The sequence below is a fragment of the Marmota flaviventris genome, chromosome 19 (genome assembly GCF_047511675.1).
Source record: "Marmota flaviventris isolate mMarFla1 chromosome 19, mMarFla1.hap1, whole genome shotgun sequence".
NCBI classification, from domain to species: Eukaryota; Metazoa; Chordata; class Mammalia; order Rodentia; family Sciuridae; genus Marmota; species Marmota flaviventris.
Genome location: NC_092516.1, coordinates 27713246 through 27731255, shown reverse-complemented (window position 1 = coordinate 27731255; position 18010 = coordinate 27713246). Strand labels below are relative to the sequence as shown.

Genomic DNA, 18010 nt, shown 5'->3' with positions numbered 1-18010 from the left:
CGCCCACTTGCAGAGTGGGGAAAGGTGGTCAGGGTGAGTGTGGCAGTGGTGCCCACTGGCCTGAGGCCTTTGCAGGCCTCTGCCACCTTGGTTTTGGTGGGTGATGTTCCTAGCCCAGCACTTGATTGCCTCAGAGGCTGTCTCTGTCCAATCCGAAGTGGTCAGGGGGCAGGTCCTGTTCCAGGATGTATGGTGTGAGTCTGTCAAGCTGATAACCAAGGTCTGGGCCAGGGAGCAGAGGGACTAGAGCTGGATGTGAAGTGTGAACAGGCACTGGGCACTGAGCAGGGGCTGAGCCCTTCGTGGGTGGCTGGAGGGGAGGCTTAGGGCCTGGGGAGCTCCACCCTAGAGTTATATCTGTCCCAGGGATCAGGTTGCAGGCCTCGCCTCTGTCAAGGCATTGGCCACTTAACCTGGAGTGAGGGTGGGACTTTGGAACTGTCCTCATAGGAAAGGCCGGATGTTGCCCACTGAATGGCCAGATGGAGATGTTGGCATGTGTGCCGGGGGAGATTGGGGTCCTTTGCATCTGAGCCCCTTCTGTTAATGCCCACGGTCACCCCAAGTTCTAAGGCCATGTCACTGCAGCCAGTGAGAAATGGCAAACAAAGGCCTGTAGTACAGATACAAATATTTATTCTACATAAAAATTCCACAAAATGGGCAGCTGGTTGTACCAAGACCTTTGGTGAAGGGGTGGAGGAGAAGCCGCAGTTCAAGAAGGCAACACGGACAGTGGTCACAGTCACTGGGCGGGAGCAAAGCCGACGGATGCAGGGCACTCTGCACAGCCCCGCCCTGCTGCATGCACTCGCATGCACACTCCCTGCCTGTCCACAAGGCAGGGGTCTGGGGGGGGCACGCTCTGACCTGAAGCCCCAAGATGGCAGGGGAGGGAGGGAGCCCTCCGCGACTGGCTGCTGAATACTGCATCAGGGACACTGACACCATGTGGCACATCAGTGGGGGACAGCAAGGGCAGGATGAGACTGCAGGCCTGCCTGAGTGACATCTGGCTTCTGGGAGCATGGAAGAGCCGGGACCATTGTCCCCAACATGCAGTGCTGGCTTAAGGTCCCAACTGATGAGGCCTGTTGGGACAGTGGCTGACCCAAGCTGCAGCCTTCATGGGGAAAGGCCTGATGGAGCCTGTTCTGCCTTCCCAGCGCCAAGGGTCACCCGCACCTGGGCACGAGCCAGCCAGCCTCTTCTGGGGTCCCATCTTCCAGTGGGTTACCTGGGGTCCTGCCTACCCCAAAGAAATTGCTCCTGGGGCTGAGGGCTGTGCAAAGGGAGGCTGAGGCCGAGGACCTGCTGGGCTTTGCCCCAGGTAGGAGAGGGAGCCTGATCTTGGCGAGCCAGCAGCCATGGCACCCTGAGCCTCCTGGCAGTGGTCAGCTAATAGAGGCTTAGTGCTGGGCTATCCCTCAGGGGCACCCTCCCCTAACCCAGAAAGCAGCACCATGTGGTCAGCTGGTCCCCACCCTTCAGGGGGCTCGGCTTGGGGGAACAGCTGGAGAGGCCAAAGGATAGAGAAGATGGGCAGGTGAGGTGGAAGCCAGGTGGGGATCTGGAAGCAGCCCAGATCCCAAGCCAGGGCAGTATGTGCCAGCTGCCAGCCCTGCCTGGTCAAGGTGGAGCAAGCTGGGTAAGACCTGGGTCTTCTCCGCATGGATCCATCCCTAGCCCCCCATTCTTCCATGCCCTGCTCCCCTCTGCCTCCTCTACAGACACACACTGTCACAAATCATGCACACAACACGGCTCAGGGCAGAGTCAGGAGAGGGAAGCCCAGGGCAGAGAGGGGCAGTATGGGGTGGGGTGGGGGCGTCTGAGCCAGGAGGCGGGGTGGGAGGGCGACCCAGCCAGGCAGCAGCAGCCAGGGCTCCTCGGGATGGACCGTCCAGAGTGCAGCGGCAGGTGGGTAGTTTCTATCCGAAGATGCCTCCAAAGGTAGAGGCAATGACGATGCCCAGGATCACGCAGCAGATGATGATCATGATTTTCTTCTGCAAGAGGGAGAGGCAGGCATTGCTGGAGAGGGACTAGAACGAGGACCAAGGACCAGAGGATCTGGGGGATCTCAGGGAAGGGGTGACAGCCTGGGAGTGCGTAGTGATGGGTGGTGAAGGCTCTGGCTGGAGCTTGGTGGGGGTGGAGTAGCTGCAGAATGGGGAGGGTGCTCGATGGACCCCAGCTCCAGTGGGTGCTCGCTACTGACCCGGCGCGCCTTGCTCTGGTACTTGACAGCCTTCTTGGTGTCAGAAACGGCCCTCTCCACGTAGTCCACTGCGTGCTCCACATTGTACTCGATCCTGTCAATCATCTCCCCCTGCAGGGCCAGGGGTGTCGGGGCTCCAGAGGGCTCCCTCTTCAGGGAGGCGGCTCAGGGCAGGGCACCAGAAGAAAACCCTAAAGGGAAAGAGAGAAGGGGGCTTGGGGAGGCCCAGCTGCAACATCTCACCTGTGACCCCCAGGCAAGGCACCCTGGCTGGGCACACAGGCTTCTGGAACAACTCCCACCTCTTCCTACAGAGCAGCCATCTGAGGTTGGAACCAGCCATGCAGTCTCAGCCAAGGGATGGGGACTAACCATGCAGAGAATGCTAGCTAGGACCCTGACACCTCCCACCCTGATGCCCAGCAGAGGAAGATGGGTGCAGGAGTGTGTGGGCTGGAGTCTGACCCTGCCCTGGCCACAGCTCATGAGGTGACTACTGATGAGTCCACACTCCATCCTCCTTGGGTACAATGGTTCCATCCAGTTCTTGTTTAAGACCCCTTTCCTAGCCCTGGGCCCTGGAATCTGGCCTCATGCTCCTTCCAGGGGCCAATCTGACTTTGACACAAGACTCCAGGCAAAGGTGTTTGTCCTCCTAGGAATCAGGCCAGAAACTATGCAACTCCAAGAAGAAAATGTAGGGTCAGCACTCCAGCATACAGGCTCAGCTACGACTCTCTCAATAGGACCCCTAGAGCTCAGGAAATAATGCCAAGAATTAATAAATGGGATGGCATCAAATCAAAAAGCCTCTGCACAGCACTCCTCAGTACTGTATCCTGAAGAATTAAAGTCATCCTACTACCGTGACACATGCAGACCGTGTTTACAGCAGCACAATTCGTAATAGCCAAACTGTGGAACCAGCCTAGGTGTCCATCAATGGATGATGGATAAAGAAAATGTGGCATTTATACACAATGGCATTTTACTGAGCCATAAAGAAAAATGAAATTATGTCATTTGCAGGAAAACGGATGGAACTTAAGAACAATAAGTGAAGATGGCCAAACTCAGAAGGTCAAAGGTTGAATGTTTTGTCTCATGTGGAAGCTGGAGAAGAAAAAGAAAAAGGAAGGGGGGACCTCATGAAGCTCCAAGGGCGAGGAGCCGGCAAGGAGGGAGGGGAGGGGGACACCAGGGGTAACAGCAGCTTGTAGGAATGTGTAACAAGGAATCTTGCCATTACCTACGACTGTAACCACCACCAGAAAACCCAGGGGAAAAGGAAAAGCTGTGACTCCCCCTCCAACTCCATGGCCTTCACTCGTGACCACGTCACCATGGTCTGTCTTTCCAGGATGCAGCCTCCCCACTTCTGAGTTCTTGTCACTCCCATACTAAACACCCCCCATCGAGAGGCACCTCCAGGTCCCAGCACAGCCTACTGAGGCGTCTCCATCGAGCAGGGTCTCCCTGCCCCGTTCCTCAAGTAAGTCCAGCTCCTGCCTGGCTGGGGACCTGGGGAGTGCTGATCCCCTGGCCTAGGCCAGCTCATCTCTCCTCCCCTGGGAAGTCTTCATGGCTGGCTCCTTTCATCTCTTGGCATCAGTGCAAATGCCCCTCTTCTGGCCTTCCCTGACTCACTCCATGCTTAGAGGCCATCAGGTCACCCAGCATAGTGCCCCCACGTGTGGCCCTCAGACCAGAAGCACTGCATTGCATTGCTGTTGGGCTTGTGAGAACGCATGTCCAGGCCTCTGCCTCAGCCGCCCAGTCTCTGGGCACGGGGACCAGGAGACCTGCAACAAGCCTTCAGGGTGACCCCAGGCACTTCCAAGTCTGAGCATCAGTGTTGCACTCTGCCTCCCCCTAGTGGCTCCTGAGCACCTGGTGCCAGAACACTCCACCTGCTCTTTACTGATGCTGCTCTTTCACTCAAGAGCCACTGGCTCCAGGAAGCAGGTCCTTCGCTGCTATCCCTCCAGCTCCTAGAAAAGCATCTATCTAGTCCATGGTGGCCCCTGATAAACAGCCAAGGAACAGACAGGCAGGGCTGGGGGTCATGCAAGGCCATGCAGAGGAAGGGGAGCACAGGGCCCTAGAGGCACTGCCCACAGCTGGTGGCTTGTTACCTGAGGACTTGTTCCCTCCCGAGCAGGGCAGCGTGTTGGACAGAAAGGGGAAGGTCAGTGCAGCCCTGCGTGCTGCTGGGGACTGGGAGGCGGCAGCGAGGACTGGGCACTCACCTGGCTCTCAACGAGCATGGCCATGTCCATGAACATGTCATGTAGCTCACGGATGCTGTTCTCCAGCTTGATGATCTCGCTGTGCCGGGTCTCAATCTCGCTCAGAGCCTGCTTCGAGATGCTGGAGTCCATGATGATCTAGGGGGTGGAGCAGTGAGCTGAGGCCTGGGGCCCAGGATGAGGAGGGCAGAGGCCACAGAGGAAGGCAGTTGGGATGGCAGAACTGGTCTGGAAGCTGGGCTTCCTCTCCAGCCACAACCCTCCCGCCTCCTACTGGTCCTCCATTATATGAGCTGTCACCTAATTTCTCTGTGACTCAATTTCCCACCTGTAATAGGGCTGATAACACTCCCCACCTGTGCCTGCCACATGGTGAGTGACAGTCCTTAAGCTGCCTTTCCTCCACGCCCCTCCCTTCTGGAACTCACACCCAGTGCCACCTCCTTTGGGAGGTTCCTCCTGCTTGGCAGGGCACAGAGCTTCACTGGAAAGTAGAGATGGCCAAATGTCCTCCATGAGAGGAAGCCGGTCCTGAGGATGATGGGAGAAGCCCAGGCAACGATCAGGGACAGCAAGGAAATGGGTCCAATTGAGGCACCAAGGGCATGGGTCTCGCAGCCACTCTCCCTACATTTATGTGACCTCAGCCTGGCCCCTTCCCTCTTCTAACACCTGCCCTAGGGTGTCTGTGTCCAAATAGACCAGGCCCAGTGCTTTGAGCACACAGCTGGGATGAGGACGGGGCTAGTGTTGGTAGGAGAGGTGGGGTCACACTCACCCCAGAGGCAAAGATCGCGGGGTTCCCACTCTCCAGCATGTCCTCCAATTCCTCACTGGTGGTGGTCCTGCCGGCTGCAGGTGGGGTCACTCTGAGCCAGGCCCTCTCCAGGGTGCTCACTGGCAGCCCGGGCCCCACCCCGTCCCTCCAGGCCCTGCCCCATCCCTCCAGGCCTGGCCCCACCACTCACTGATCTCCAGCTGCCTCTGGATGCGTCCCTTGCAGCGCTCACGGTAGTCAGACTGCGTGGCGTTGTACTCGGACATGACCTCCACAAACTTTCGGGACAGCGTGGAGTGCTGGGAATCCGAGACAGGAGAACAGGTGTCAGGCCCACCTCGACCTGGGGCCTCAGGTGCCCGCCCACCCTGGAGTCCAGGCACACCTGTGTCTTCCGGATCCTCAGGTCTGCGGAGGAGCGGTTCAGGCCCTCCTCCTGCTCGATGCTCTGCTCGATGCCTGGGGGTGGGGGACACAGGGCTGCTGGGCCACAACCTGTCCCACTCACCACCGTCCCCAGCCCGCCCAGGATCTGGCGTCCCATAGCCAGCAGAGGTAGGGGTGGAGTGGTCTATGAGTGACCTGAATGGTGATACGGGAAGTAGAAGGGGGCCACCTGTGAGGCCTTGGGCACACCCCAATATCTGCATCTACTGGGTGCTGGGTCTGGTGGCTCCGACCACCCTCTGCCCCTGCTGCTCGATTTCTGCCAGGAAGGCCAGGGCCATGTCCAGAGTGGGATGCGCCAGGTGCTGTGAGTGAATAGGGAGCCAAGACCCAGTGCCCCCCTCCTGGAGGGGGGTGATCAGTGGACTCACTCTTCAACTTGGAACGAACTTTGTTTGCCGTCTTCTTGATGTCGGACATGAGCTCCTCCAGCTCCTCCTTGGTCTCTGGGGAGGCACGAGGGGTGGGGTGTGGATACCTGGGTCATCCCTGCCTATATTTGGGGTCTATCTCCCTCACTGTGGGCCTGGAGGGGGCCTCCCCTCCCCTGGGCCAAGGCTCTGCCTGCACCCCCCAATCTCAGGCCAGGCCTGGCAGCTGCAGCCCACACCCCTTGCACTGCCTTCGGAGGCACCTCCTTCCTCCTTCACTGGCTCCCTCACCCCCTGGAGATAACAGATGGGTCTAAATTTAAGGCAGAAATAATTGTGGAGCAGCTGGCAAGGCTGGAGTTGGCACCGGGGAGCATTTACTCGACGCCTGCATGAGTCGGAGGTGGGGGTGCAGGCTCACCTCGCCGTACCTGGTGGCTCAAAAGGGCACGTGGCCAGCCAGTGGGGCTGACACAGGCCAGGCTGGGAGGAGCCTCCCCCAACCTGCATCCCCTGGAGTCTCAGCCACAGGTGCCTGATAGGACAGATCGGGGTCTCCTCACAAAGCCACCCCACCCCCAGGTGCCAAGCACCATGCAGCAGCTGGGGGAGGAGGCACCTGGACTGTGGGGGGAGCTGAGGAAGAGGTCCAGAGGCAGGTTCCCTGGACACAGCTGGCCTGGAGGTGACAGGTGGCTGGGGCCATGAGGTGAAGGAGGAGGAGGGCAGTAACATGGTGCTCTGGCTCTTGTTCCAACCAGGACCACCCTCCTAGGCTGGCAGAGGCCCTGGGGGTGCACAGCTCGGCCCTCCCTGAGGGGTTGGCCACCTCCGCTGGGGTGCTCCTGGCATGCCCAAGCCCTAGGCAACCCCTAGGACTCCCCAGAAGGTGGGACTGGAGACCGGTCTCAACGTGGTGTCAGGAAGGGCCTAGGCAGGGGTCATCTCCCAAGGGGAACTTGAGTGGGGTGGAGCAGGGTCTCCGTAGAGCAGGGGTGGCGCCTCCTCCGTGCAAACAGAGGGAAACTTGGTTACCAGCTGCTCTGACGTCTCAGCCTCTTTTGCTCAGACCCAAAATAGCCCAGCCGGATGGCGGCCCCCAGAGGCAGCAATGCCAGCCTTGGACCAGGAAAGCCCCCCCACCCCCTGCCAACCTGCCCAACTCCGCTCAGCCCTGGCGCCCCATGAAGAGCCCCCTCCCCTTGCTGCGTGCCTGGGTCTCAGCCAGGTCTCGACTGCTCAGTTCACAGGCACGGTCCCCATCCTGGCACACAGTGGGAGAAGTACAGACAGTGGCACGGGGGCCTGAGGGTGGCTGCTGAGAGGCTCCACTGCCCTGCCACCCCCTGGGGCAGCTGAGGGTGCTCTGTTCTTACTCACAGTCACCACCTGACCCTCGGCAGGAGCAATCACACAGGGTCATGCAGTGACTCAGGTACAGATGGGCAGAGAGACACATCATGACCTATCTGTCCTGGATACATCCCTGGGGAGGGGGTAAAGCATGATAGTTTCACTGGCATGTCCCCTGCCCCAGAGGTCCCTCTCCTGTGCTTCCTCATAGGCCTCATGAGCTGGCACCTTCCAGAGAAGCCGGAGGGGCAGGAGGTAAGAGGGCTGCAAGGAGCAGAGTGCCTGGAGGCATTAGGGTCTGGGTCCAGCCACAGGGGGCCAATCTCTGCCAGCTTGGGGGGGGGGTGAATGCCCCTCCAGGGAGACGATCCTGGGCGGGGCTGCTCATGGCAGCCTGGCGCACACTGGTGTATTAATCAGTATCTCAACAGGAATGAGAGGGCCAGGGCAGGGGAACCATCAGGGGACAGGGTGGAATCCCGGAGTACACAGGCTCCTTGTGCAGAGGGAGAGGTGACTTCCTGGACCCGTGAGAATGCCCAGCTCCTGGGTACCAAGTGGCCAGGTGCCAGGGCTGCCAGCTCTTGCCGGAAGCTCTGCCTGCCTGGCCGGCATGCCCTCCCACAGCAGCCATCTGCTCCCCAGGGAGGCGGCCAGGGGCGGGGCCAGCAGGACGGCCTCCTATTGATCAGAGACTGCTCCCTCCCTCTCAGAATCCTAGGCAGGGCAGTGGCCAGACCTGTGGCCTTAGGAAAAAACCAGGGTACTCAGGGAGGGTGGTGCTGATCACGTGCCCCTCCCACCACCCAAGACTTCCTAGGAGTCCCAGATCCAACTGGTGGCCGTGGGCACTGGCCCCTGGACCCCAGGACACAACCGCTGCTTCATCAGCCGCCTGCAGTGCGGGATGCCAGGTTCTGTACCCCTGCCAGTCCTGGCCCGTCCCCAGGCCCCCACTCACTCTCGTCAGGGTTGGGTGAGGCCAGGATGGCACTGTGCTTCCGCTTCACCTCCTCCACATTCTCTGCAATCTTGTCGATGAAGCCCCTGATCTCCTCCACCTGGAGATCAAGGCCAGGGGGCTCAGAAAAAAGCCCAGGAGGGATGGCATGGGCCCAGGGCCTGCTCAAAGCCGGGCTGGGCGGGAAGGTGGGGGGGTAGGCGTGAGCTCAGCTCACTCTGAACTTCAACACCTCTGCCCTCCAGTGAGGTCATTCACAGGTGTATTCGGGCTGCTGGGCCCGCTCAGGGGGGAGAGTGGCCACCCAAGTCTTGGCAGGGCACAGGGAGACGCAGGGTGGGCTGGCTCCCACCTGCTCGAAGAACTCATCCATGAAGCGGTCTCGGTCCACGGTGACTGTGACATCATCATCATCGTCGCTGTCCTTGGCCTGCACAGGGTTGTGCATAAATGAGTGGACCCATGTAAGATCCCCAAGTCCCACTGGACCTGGGACCCCAAGCTGCAGGGCATCTGTGAGGATGTAGCAGTGCCAACCACCCACCTCCCTCAGGGGGGCCTCTGGGCAGGGACAGGGACAGTCCTGCCTGTGCTCTCGTCTCTCAGCCATAGTGAGACCTGGAGTATCCCTGAGCATGCAGCCTAAGAGAGTGGCCTTGGCTGTCAAGTTGGTAAAGGGACCAGGTCTCCACCTCCAGACTAGGGACTCCCTCCCAGTGGCTCAGAGGCCCTGCCATGGGGCGGGCAGCCCAACCTCAAGGTGCAGTCCCCCGACTCAGTGGCCCCAAAATTGAAGCGAGCCCACAAGTTGGCTGGGCCTCTGGCTGGCCCCTCTAGGTCCCCAGGCTGGCTGGGACAGACTGCCTGCCAGCAGGTCCTCCTCTCTCCAGCCCTGTGGTCTTAGTTAAGCCCAGCGTTTCCAAGGTCCCTTCCTGGTTGGCCCCTGCTGGGGAGCCTGCCGCCCTCTGGGCCTGGGCGTCACTGAACCCTGCCTCGCAAGGTGGATGCCACCTCCACAGCACCCAGCCAGGCCCGCGTGATGCCGTCTGTGAGGCGCTCTGTTGGGTGTCAGCCTGGCCAGCTCAGGTTTCTTAGGGCTCTCACTCCTTGTCAGCCTCCACGTTGGACCCAGATGCTCCTTCCTTCCAACACAGAGCGGGGCCAGCAGGCAGGAGGGGCAGGTCACTTCCAGGCCATGGTCACAGGTGTGGCCCCACCCTGCTGCCCCAAGAGCACCTGCGCGATAGCCACCGGTCATGAGAGGGGGAATCCCGTCTCTGCTGTGCTGGCCGCAGTCATGACTGTCCACCCGACACCTGGAGTCAGCCGGGGGGGCCAGCCCATTCTGCTACCCAAGGTCCCATTCCAGAGCCGAAGCAGGGAGAGGCAGGGTGGCTGCCCAGGGCAGGGGGCACTGCCTCTCAGACTGGGGCTCAGGGCCCCTAAGGGGGCGGGGGGCAGGCACTGCCTGGCTCTCTCGTCAGGTGGGGGTCAAGGGATGAGGAAATCTGATGGAACCATTGGGCTGGGCCCAGGACAGACACTGCCCACTGAGGGTCATCCTTCTGTCTGTTTGCACCTCTGTGAAATGGGGACACTGATGGCTGGCTGCAAGGAGAGGACTGAGGAGGGTGGACGGCGGAGATGTTCAGGGGTCCCACCAAGACCCTGCCACGTAGGGACCCACCAAGAGAGGACAGGAGGCTGGGAGCTATCTGGAGGCAGCTCCAGGGCCTCCTCCCATCAAAGATCACACCTCCTCCCCCAGCTGCTAAAATAAACCCCTGCTCCCTCTCCCCACAATGTGTGCGGCTGCTGCCAGGTGGCTGCCCCTCCCCCAGGCCCACCCAAAGACACAGAGAATCGGGCACCATTTTCATACTTGTGGACCAAGCCAGGCCCAGGAATCGTCAAAGAGCATTTTCTAGGGAAACTGAGGCCCAGGGCAGCCCCAGGAACCCCACTCTGTCCTTGGTGGCCAGGCAGGTTGGGAAGTGGTCCTAAGGGTTCCTGCCACTGGAGAATCCTGCCCCCTCTGCTCCTCTGGTGCCGAGAAGGATGAGGATGGGAAAGGGTGGAAGGAGAGGGTTCCAGCTCCTTTTCCAGCAAGAAGAATGTCCAGAGGTGACAGGCAGTGCCAGCCCTGCCGAGCCCCTGGGATCTGGGCTGGCGCCTCTCTGGACCTCGACCTGCCCATCGGTCAAACAGGCCCCATCCTCTCCAGCAACCAGTGAGCGCCAACCTGCCCTCCAGGCCTCCCTGTAAGGCCGAAGGCTGGAGGAGGAAGTTCCTGAGTCAGAGCTGGTGGCGGAGGTGCACGGCCTCCTCCAGGCCCTGACTGAGAGGGCAGAGCTGGAAGGGGCCCAGGTCCACCTTAGAGATGACATTCAGGGTGGCCTCCAAGCCGATCAGGATTTAGGGCCCGACCTCACAGCTGCAGTCAAACCAGCTGTGTCCCCTTGAGGGGATGCTTCAAGGACATAGCGGGCACCTTCCCCTCAGGACCTCCCACTCCTCTGCCACCCTGGGTCCGCGCATTTCTCTGACTCGGAATGGGAGGTGTCCCTCCCAATCAGGACCTTGCTCCTCTGGTCTCCCACACATGATCCACAGCCCTATATGAACCAGAGCTGCAGACTCTCAGGCCCCAAAGGACCTGAGAAGTCCCGTGGCCTCAACTTCTAGCCTCAGCTAGCATGCCTCCTGTGACAGAGAGCTCACTAGCTTTCCGGGGCATCTCTGCACATCTTAGGCAGACTCCACTGTTAGATATTCCTTCCCTTTCCTGTGGTTTGGCCCAAGGTAGAATTCCAAGGACATTTTATTTATAGACCAGTTCTCACTAAGTGGACCAGGCTGGACTTGAACTTGTGATTCTCCTGCCTTAGCCTCCCAAGCAGCTGGGATCACAGGCATGTGCCACTGTGTCCTGCCTCCTTCCTCTTTCTAGATGGTCTACTTTTATTAATGTAGCCAGAAATGATACAGGTGATCGTGTAGTGCTTCCCAACAAGGAAAAACCTAAGCCTTTTCCCACCAGTGTGTGGGTTGGATTTGGGGCTCAAGTGAAGGACTTCTTTCCTGCTTTGTGTCTTTGTTTATGCTCTCTGTCACAGGAGGCATGCTAGCTGAGGCTAGAAGTTGAGGCCACGGGACTTCTCAGGTCCTTTGGGGCCTGAGAGTCTGCAGCTCTGGTTCTTGTAGGGCTGGGAATCGTGTGTAGGAGACCAGAGGAGCGAGGTTTGTGAGACGCTGGTGGCTCTTGACCGATGCTCTTTGCAACCTCAACTACATCCAGGCCAGAGCTTATGGCACCTTCCTAGAGACACCCTCAGATAACTCAGACCCTCGCTCAGCTCACTGGGCGGTGAATTAAATGCAAGCCCCTGGGGTGCTGGATATCAGAGCCCTACCTGCCTCTCTCACCTCCCAACCCTCCCACATGCTTGACCAAGACAGAATGGGGTGATGTGGTGAGCCTGCTCGTCCTGGTGCCTTGGCCAGGGTGGGCGCCGTACAGGCTCATGAAGAGGGCAGCCAGGCATTGTTTGGGGGATTGGGTCTCCAGCTCCCTTGGGAATCTGCAGCCCCCCGAGCGGCAGCAGAAAGTCTGGAAAGGGGGCTGGACTGGATCTGAGGCCCTGCGAAGCCCTGATGTGGAGGTGACAGCTGGAGTTGTAGGGCAGCTGCAGGCTCAAGGGCCCAAGTGGGCTGGACAGATGTGCCCAAGTACCACATGGGCATCTTGCCAGCCACCTGGCCAGCGCTCGACTCCACCTTTCTCCAGAGCCCCCTCCTTAAGCCCCCAGCTCAGAACCCACTCTGCCCCAGGCCCCCAAGCCAGAAATCTGGGGGCACCCCGTTCTCCCTCCTCACAGCCACCAACCTCCCATTTGTCTGGCTGGGTTTTCTTTCTTTCTTTCCCTGCCACCCCTCCTTTTCTGTGGTCCAGCAACAGAATCCCCTGCTCCCCAGGTTCCACCCAGAGGGCTGAATGGGGGCTGTGGGGCGGGGCTGGTGACCCCGCGCCCCAGGGCAATGCTGCTGGCTCTCCTCCTCTGGCCAAGCAGTCCAGCTCCAGCCTCATCTCCCCAGCCTAAGCTGGAAACCAGGGCCGCCCCCAACACAGAGGCCATCAGAAGACCCCCCTCGGGAGCCACGGTGGGCAGAAGGCCCCAGGCTTGCCCTGGCTGCTGCGGGCAGCCCCAGTGGTCTTCCTGGCAGAGGCTGCAGGATTCCAGGACAGCTTCCTGACCTGTGTCTGATTCCTTGGCCACGGCCTCCAGCCATCCCGGCGATGGCGCCTGGCCAACCAGCAGGTTGATTCGTCACTGCTCAGCCCAGCGCCCGCTGCTGTCTGCCTCCGGGGCTATTTTTTTCCCTTCCTCTTTTTAATGACTAATCAAAGTCAATACCACTAGTGCAGCAAGGCCCAGAGACCAATCAGGATGTGCGAGAGGCCACTCTGGGTCTCCAGGAAAGCAGGCTCCCTCTGTGGTCCGGCCTCTCTCCTCCCCACCGCTGGGTCTGTAGTCTGGGTGCTCCCTGTGCCTCCCATGCCAGGTCCCCAGGCGGCAGATGCCCCTTCACAGGGCCCCAGAGAGTTCAGGGAGGCACTTCCGGCCCTGGAAAGGGGCTGGGCTCTGCTTTGTGACCTTGGATAAACCCCGGGCCCTTTCTGAACCTCACTTTTGTGGTGCTTAAAACAGGAGGCTAGACTGGACAGACCTGCAGGGCCACCTCCGTCTGCACCCTGGGTGGGGGGATGTGCCCAAAGTCCCTGTTTATTCTGAGGTCCTCAAAGGAGCTGATGGGAGGGCAGGAGGGAGACTCTGCCCGGCTCCTGTTCCTGCCTCCTCTGTGGGCAAGGAGTACTGGCTCCATTGTACAGATGGGGAATCGAAGCAGCTGAGGCGGCAGAGGCCAGCTGGGGGCTGGGGTTCCTGGCTGCCCCAGGGAGCCCAGCCTGCTACAGACCTCAGGGGGCCCTGGGAGGCCCTGTGCAGGGCCACCAGCCCGTGTCTCTTGCTTGGACAATCCGAACCTTGGCTTTCCTCAGCTGGCCCCTCCTTTTGGATCACCCCTCTCCTCCTAAGTCCAGCTTCCCTTTCTGGGCCCTCCCAGGGTCGAGGTGGCCCAACCCGCCCTCTGTGGTCACTCTTTGCCTCCTATGGCAGCTCCCACATGACCCGCGTGGCCCAGTGTATGCAGGAAGGTGTGTGGGCGCTCTGGGGAGTCCCCTGGGGGAAAGTCAGGAAGGCCTCTGAGTCGGGGGGTGGGGGCAGCTACATGCCAGGGTGTGGTTGTCTGGGGAACCCTACCCCCAAAGTCTGCCCGGCTCTGTCACCCATCTCCCCTCTGAGGTCACCTGCACCCCAGGGGCTAACCTTCTAGTCTCCTCCGAGGGCCTGCTGCAGAGTTGAGGCCCCCACCCTGGTCCCCATGGTCCCCTCACTATGGCCTACAGAACAGGGAGGATCTGCCCAGGACGGTGGGGGCTGGGGAAGGCTGGAGGGCCGGGCCTGGCCTGCGGAGCTGAGGAAGCTCGCCAGCTCCTTCTCCAAGTGTGACTTTTATAAATAAGCTCCCGTCGCCTTCCTTCCAAATGTGGTGGCGTTGGGTGGGGGAGAGGAGGGAGGAGGAGGAGGAGGAGGGAGGCTGGAGGCTAGGGCCATGACAGCTGCTGTCCTAGGCGCTGCCTCTGTCCAGCCTGGCCACCACTGGCCTCTTCATTCCTAGAGGTCCTGGGGTTCAAAGATTCCCCCAAATATGCAGCTGAAGTCAGGGGACTAGGGACCACACCTCTCGCCCTGAGAAGCTGGGATCTAGGTTTTCCTATTTCCATTTCACAGGTGGACGCCCCAGGCCTGGAGAGAGAAAGGGACTTCTAGGAAGGACTGACTAGTCACCCCAGCCAGAGAGGGCTCCTGCCAGCCTCCCTGGAGCTGCTAGAAACCCTCCACAGCAGGGCTGGTGACAATGAGGTCAGCCTTCATGGGCTCTGAGTGCCTAGGGTGGGGCTGGGGTGCCTGGAGAGAGCGCCTCAGACAATTCAAAGCCAAGTCAAGTCCCACTGTCTGAGGGACCACTCAGGCTCATCTGGGAGCAGGGCAAAGATCTGGATTCAAGTTCAATCCAAGCTCTCTTGGGGCTCCCCAGTCCCAGCCAGGAACCAGCAAGGCCCCTTTCTAACACCCCTCCCTCCATCTACCAGTTTTCCAGTGCCTCAGTCTCCTCTTCAGCAGAGGGGATGATGGCCGATGAACCAGGGGCCGCCATCAAGTGTATGGGATTCTGTGCCCCTGACCACTCAGCTCCCACGCAGTCCCTTGAGGGACCAACCAGGCACCCTGACATGGACAAATACAGCTCACAGCTGTTCATCCTGGGCTGACACGCTTCCGACTCAACACTGCTAGGAAACTTGAGAGCAACCGCAAGGGCTGCGGGGAAGCATTTAGAGACCTCAGACGACAGGAGGGGCATCTTCTTCCTCTGAGACCTCCTGGGGTTCACAGAGGGGCTGGCGGGGCACTCAGCCAGGAATAAGGCAGGTGGTATGGCATGCTGCAGCCAGGGACGTCGAGGCGGGAGAACACCCCGGGCTCTGTCTGCCCAGGAGATAAGACTGGTACAACGGGGGCACAACGGGGGCACAACAGGGGCACCCCGGGCACAGAGGCAGTTAGCCTCTGGGCAGAGCACAAGCCAAGGGGTCAAAAGCTCAAGGACACTTGAAACTTTGCATATAAGGGGACCTAGGGCTCGGGGGCTCTAATTGGGGCACAGATGGAGGATTCTGGGGAGCCACTGAAGTGGGGTGGCACCCACAGATCAATGGGTGGGATCAGTCAGGGGATCAGATGAGGCAACCTGGTACTGAGCCTGACTGGCCCCTCCCACAGGCAGGCTTCATTTCCTCCACTGCCCTCCACAGCCCTCCCTGCCATCCCTAATTGCAGAGGCCAGGGGAAGGGGAGCCCCGTTGACGAGGAGCAGGTGGCAGGAGATCCCCGTCTGGGCTGGGGGTCGGTGGGCTCGGAGTCGGAACCTCTGTGCATCCTCCCACTGCCCCCCGAAACCCCGCCCCTGGAACCACACCCCAGGGGCCTCCAGACACAGGTGGAAAAACAGACGGAGGTCGCAGGCAGACCAGGGGATCCGGGAAGGGGCTGGAAATGCCAGGCTGAGCTCCCGGGAAGCCTGAAGGTGGGCGGGGAACAGGTGTGACCCCCTCCCCAACCCAGGGTGGGCAGAGGATCCGACCACGACCTGGCGGACGGGGAGCCACAGGTGCTGGGCGGGAGCCACAGCCCAGCACCTGTGGCTCCCGCCGACGAGGCCACCCGCACCCGGGGCCGGGCTCCGCGGCGGGGCTCCGTGCGGGGGGCTGCCCCGGGCCGGTTCCCACTGCGGTCCTGCCGGTCCTGCCGTGTTTCTACACCGAGGGGGAAGAAGGCTCGGCGCGAGGGGCAGTGGAGCTACAGAGGCAAGACCTGCTCCGCTGACGAGGAGAGGTCAGGCTTCCGTCCCGCCACCGAAACCCCACGACAACCCCTGGGCCCCCCAAACCAGGGGCGCCGGAAAGTTTGTCCAGGACCCCAGGCCCCGGCCTCCCGTCCACCGGCCAACGCGGCCGAGCTGGCGCGAGCCCATGACCCCAAGTGGGTCCGAGGGGCGGGACCCGGAGGGGTCGGGGTCCCCGCCCGCAGGCTCCCTCCCGGGGGGCGCCCGGGCTGTTCCCCAGGGTCGTGCGAGGCGGGCGGGAGAGCGCGGCGCGCCGGCGCCGGCGGACAGCGGCCGCGCGCGGGGCCGGACTCACCGTGCGGAGCTCCTGGGTTCGGTCCTTCATGCTCCCGGGAGTGGCAGCGGCGCCGGCTGCAGCCGAGTGAGCCCCGCATGCGCGGCGGCTGCCCCGCGGCTGCGCAGCGCCTGCCTGGCCCCGCCCCGGCCCCCGGGACCCCGGCCCAGCCCAGCCGGCCCCGCCCAGCGCCATCCGCGCGCGGCCTGGCCCCGCCCCCAGCCCGCCCCCAGCCCGCATCCTGCGGTGTCCTACCCTCCTCAGGCAGGATCGCTTCAGAGGATGGAGTCCCAGAGCCCTTGTTCCTCCCCTGCCCCAGCCCTCTTTCCAGTCGGCCACTGGGCGTCCTCGGTCTGGACCCTGGATCCTCACTCCAGAGCTTGTCACTTCGCCCCGGTTTGGCTAGAGATTGGAACTCCCTCCTTGACTTTATTGACTAGGGACCCCCTGCGCCTCTTCCTTCCTTTACTCAAAGTCCGCCCCGCCCCCCGCCCCCCCCCCCAAGGAGAGTTCCAGCCTCTGAGCCCCTGCTCTTCCACTTCTCCCATCATCTCCTCCAGACACAGGCTCTGGGCCCCTCTTTCCCCAAAACTTCTCAGTTTAATCTGTCCCATGCTGGGTGACCGCCCTTTTTTCTTTAGTTTCCACGCCTAGCAGAATGTAGGAAGCCCTTGATCTTTGGGAAAGGGAGATTTAAGCTACAGGTCCCTCCTTCCCCTTTTCCCACTTCCCCAACCCTGAGCCCCAGGCCTGAGGTCCTACTTCCTATCTGGAAGCTGGAGCAGCTTAGACTGGGGCCCAGGTTCCTGCTGGATCAATGGGAAGATCTTAGTAGTACCTGCGGAGGACTGGAAGTGGGGGGCTAGTCGGGAACAGATGTAACCTTTAGGTCCCTGCCAGCATCTGTTGCAGGAGTACACGTGCACGCACACATACATACACTCACACCAGCATCCCCTCGAGTCCCAGCTGTCTTCTGTGTAGTGGCTCAGACCCTCTTAACCTCAAGCCAAGCACTCCCCTTTGCCTTTCCCAGGGCTGCCAAGGCATTACTCTGGAGCCTGTCCAGCTCCTGCCGCCCAGTGTGTCTGGGCCTGGCACCTCTCCCAGACTTCCGGCACAGGTTAGCTGGCTGAGAGACAGGCTGGGGACACACTCCAGCCTTCCCTTCTTCCTTGGAAAATCTGGCCCAGGGATGTAACCTGGCACTGAAGACAGTCTCACTGCTTCTAGTTGTCCAGGTTTCAACCTTGAATGCCCTGCAGAGGCGGTGTCCGGGGCACCCCATGTGACTGATGAGAAATGAGGACCCACCTGCTAGAAGACCTTGCCCAGGGTTATAAGGAACAAGTGGCAGGGGAGGCTGCCTGGCTTCTGGTCCACTGAGCTTTCCTAGAGACCAGTCTGGCTGTCTGGGAAGTGGAGACAGCTCCTGGCCTCAGAGAGCCCTGGGGTCACCCAGCATCAGTCATTGAGACACATGAAATGGTTGCATCAAAGAAGAATAAAGAAAGGGGTGGGAGCCCTTCACCGTAAACTCTGGTTTTCTGATATAAACCTTATACTTTATTCATTCATTCATCAAACACCACGTGGGAAGCCATGTGCTGGGGCCCCTGCTCTGTACTGAGGGTGGTCCTGGTGAAGTAGGGCACCCAGATCTGGTTCTAATATGAGAGGGAGCCAGAGTGCCTTCCCAAAGGGTGACTGCCAGCGAGGATTGTGACCTAGACAACTGTCATTGAGTGGGATGAGGTCACAGCATCCTGGACAAAAGAAAGACACAGGAAGTTGGGCGTGGTGGTGCACACCTGTAATCCCAGAAATGG

The 18010-nt window shown here is 60.6% G+C and overlaps 1 protein-coding gene across 2 annotated transcripts; it reads right to left on the bottom strand.

Annotated features, from left to right (window-relative positions):
• Positions 1-619: 619 nt before the first annotated feature.
• Positions 620-16253, bottom strand: Stx1a (syntaxin 1A). 2 transcript variants are annotated; one of them, XM_027948807.2, is made up of 10 exons: positions 16203-16253; positions 8733-8810; positions 8381-8480; positions 6067-6141; positions 5634-5707; positions 5439-5547; positions 5249-5322; positions 4471-4608; positions 2222-2332; positions 620-2009 (listed from the first exon to the last, which is right to left on the bottom strand). In XM_027948807.2, the coding sequence occupies exons 1-10, from the start codon at positions 16230-16232 to the stop codon at positions 1932-1934; spliced, it is 867 nt and encodes a 288-aa protein (XP_027804608.1). In that variant the 5' UTR covers positions 16233-16253; the 3' UTR covers positions 620-1931. The 2 variants fall into 2 exon arrangements, with proteins under 2 accessions (XP_027804608.1, XP_071461574.1); XM_071605473.1 differs by lacking the exon at positions 620-2009 and having other exon boundaries at positions 2282-2412.
• Between the last annotated feature and the right edge of the window lie 1757 nt (positions 16254-18010).

Excerpts from the sequence above, each read along its gene's own strand:
- Stx1a (XM_027948807.2), bottom strand. The coding sequence starts at position 16,232 with ATGAAGGACCGAACCCAGGAGCTCCGCACG. Across the intron at positions 5,548-5,633 it reads TGAGGATCCGGAAGACACAG|CACTCCACGCTGTCCCGAAA; the intron begins GTGTGCCTGGAC and ends TCGGATTCCCAG. Across the intron at positions 2,333-4,470 it reads CCATGCTCGTTGAGAGCCAG|GGGGAGATGATTGACAGGAT; the intron begins GTGAGTGCCCAG and ends CTGGCCCTGCAG.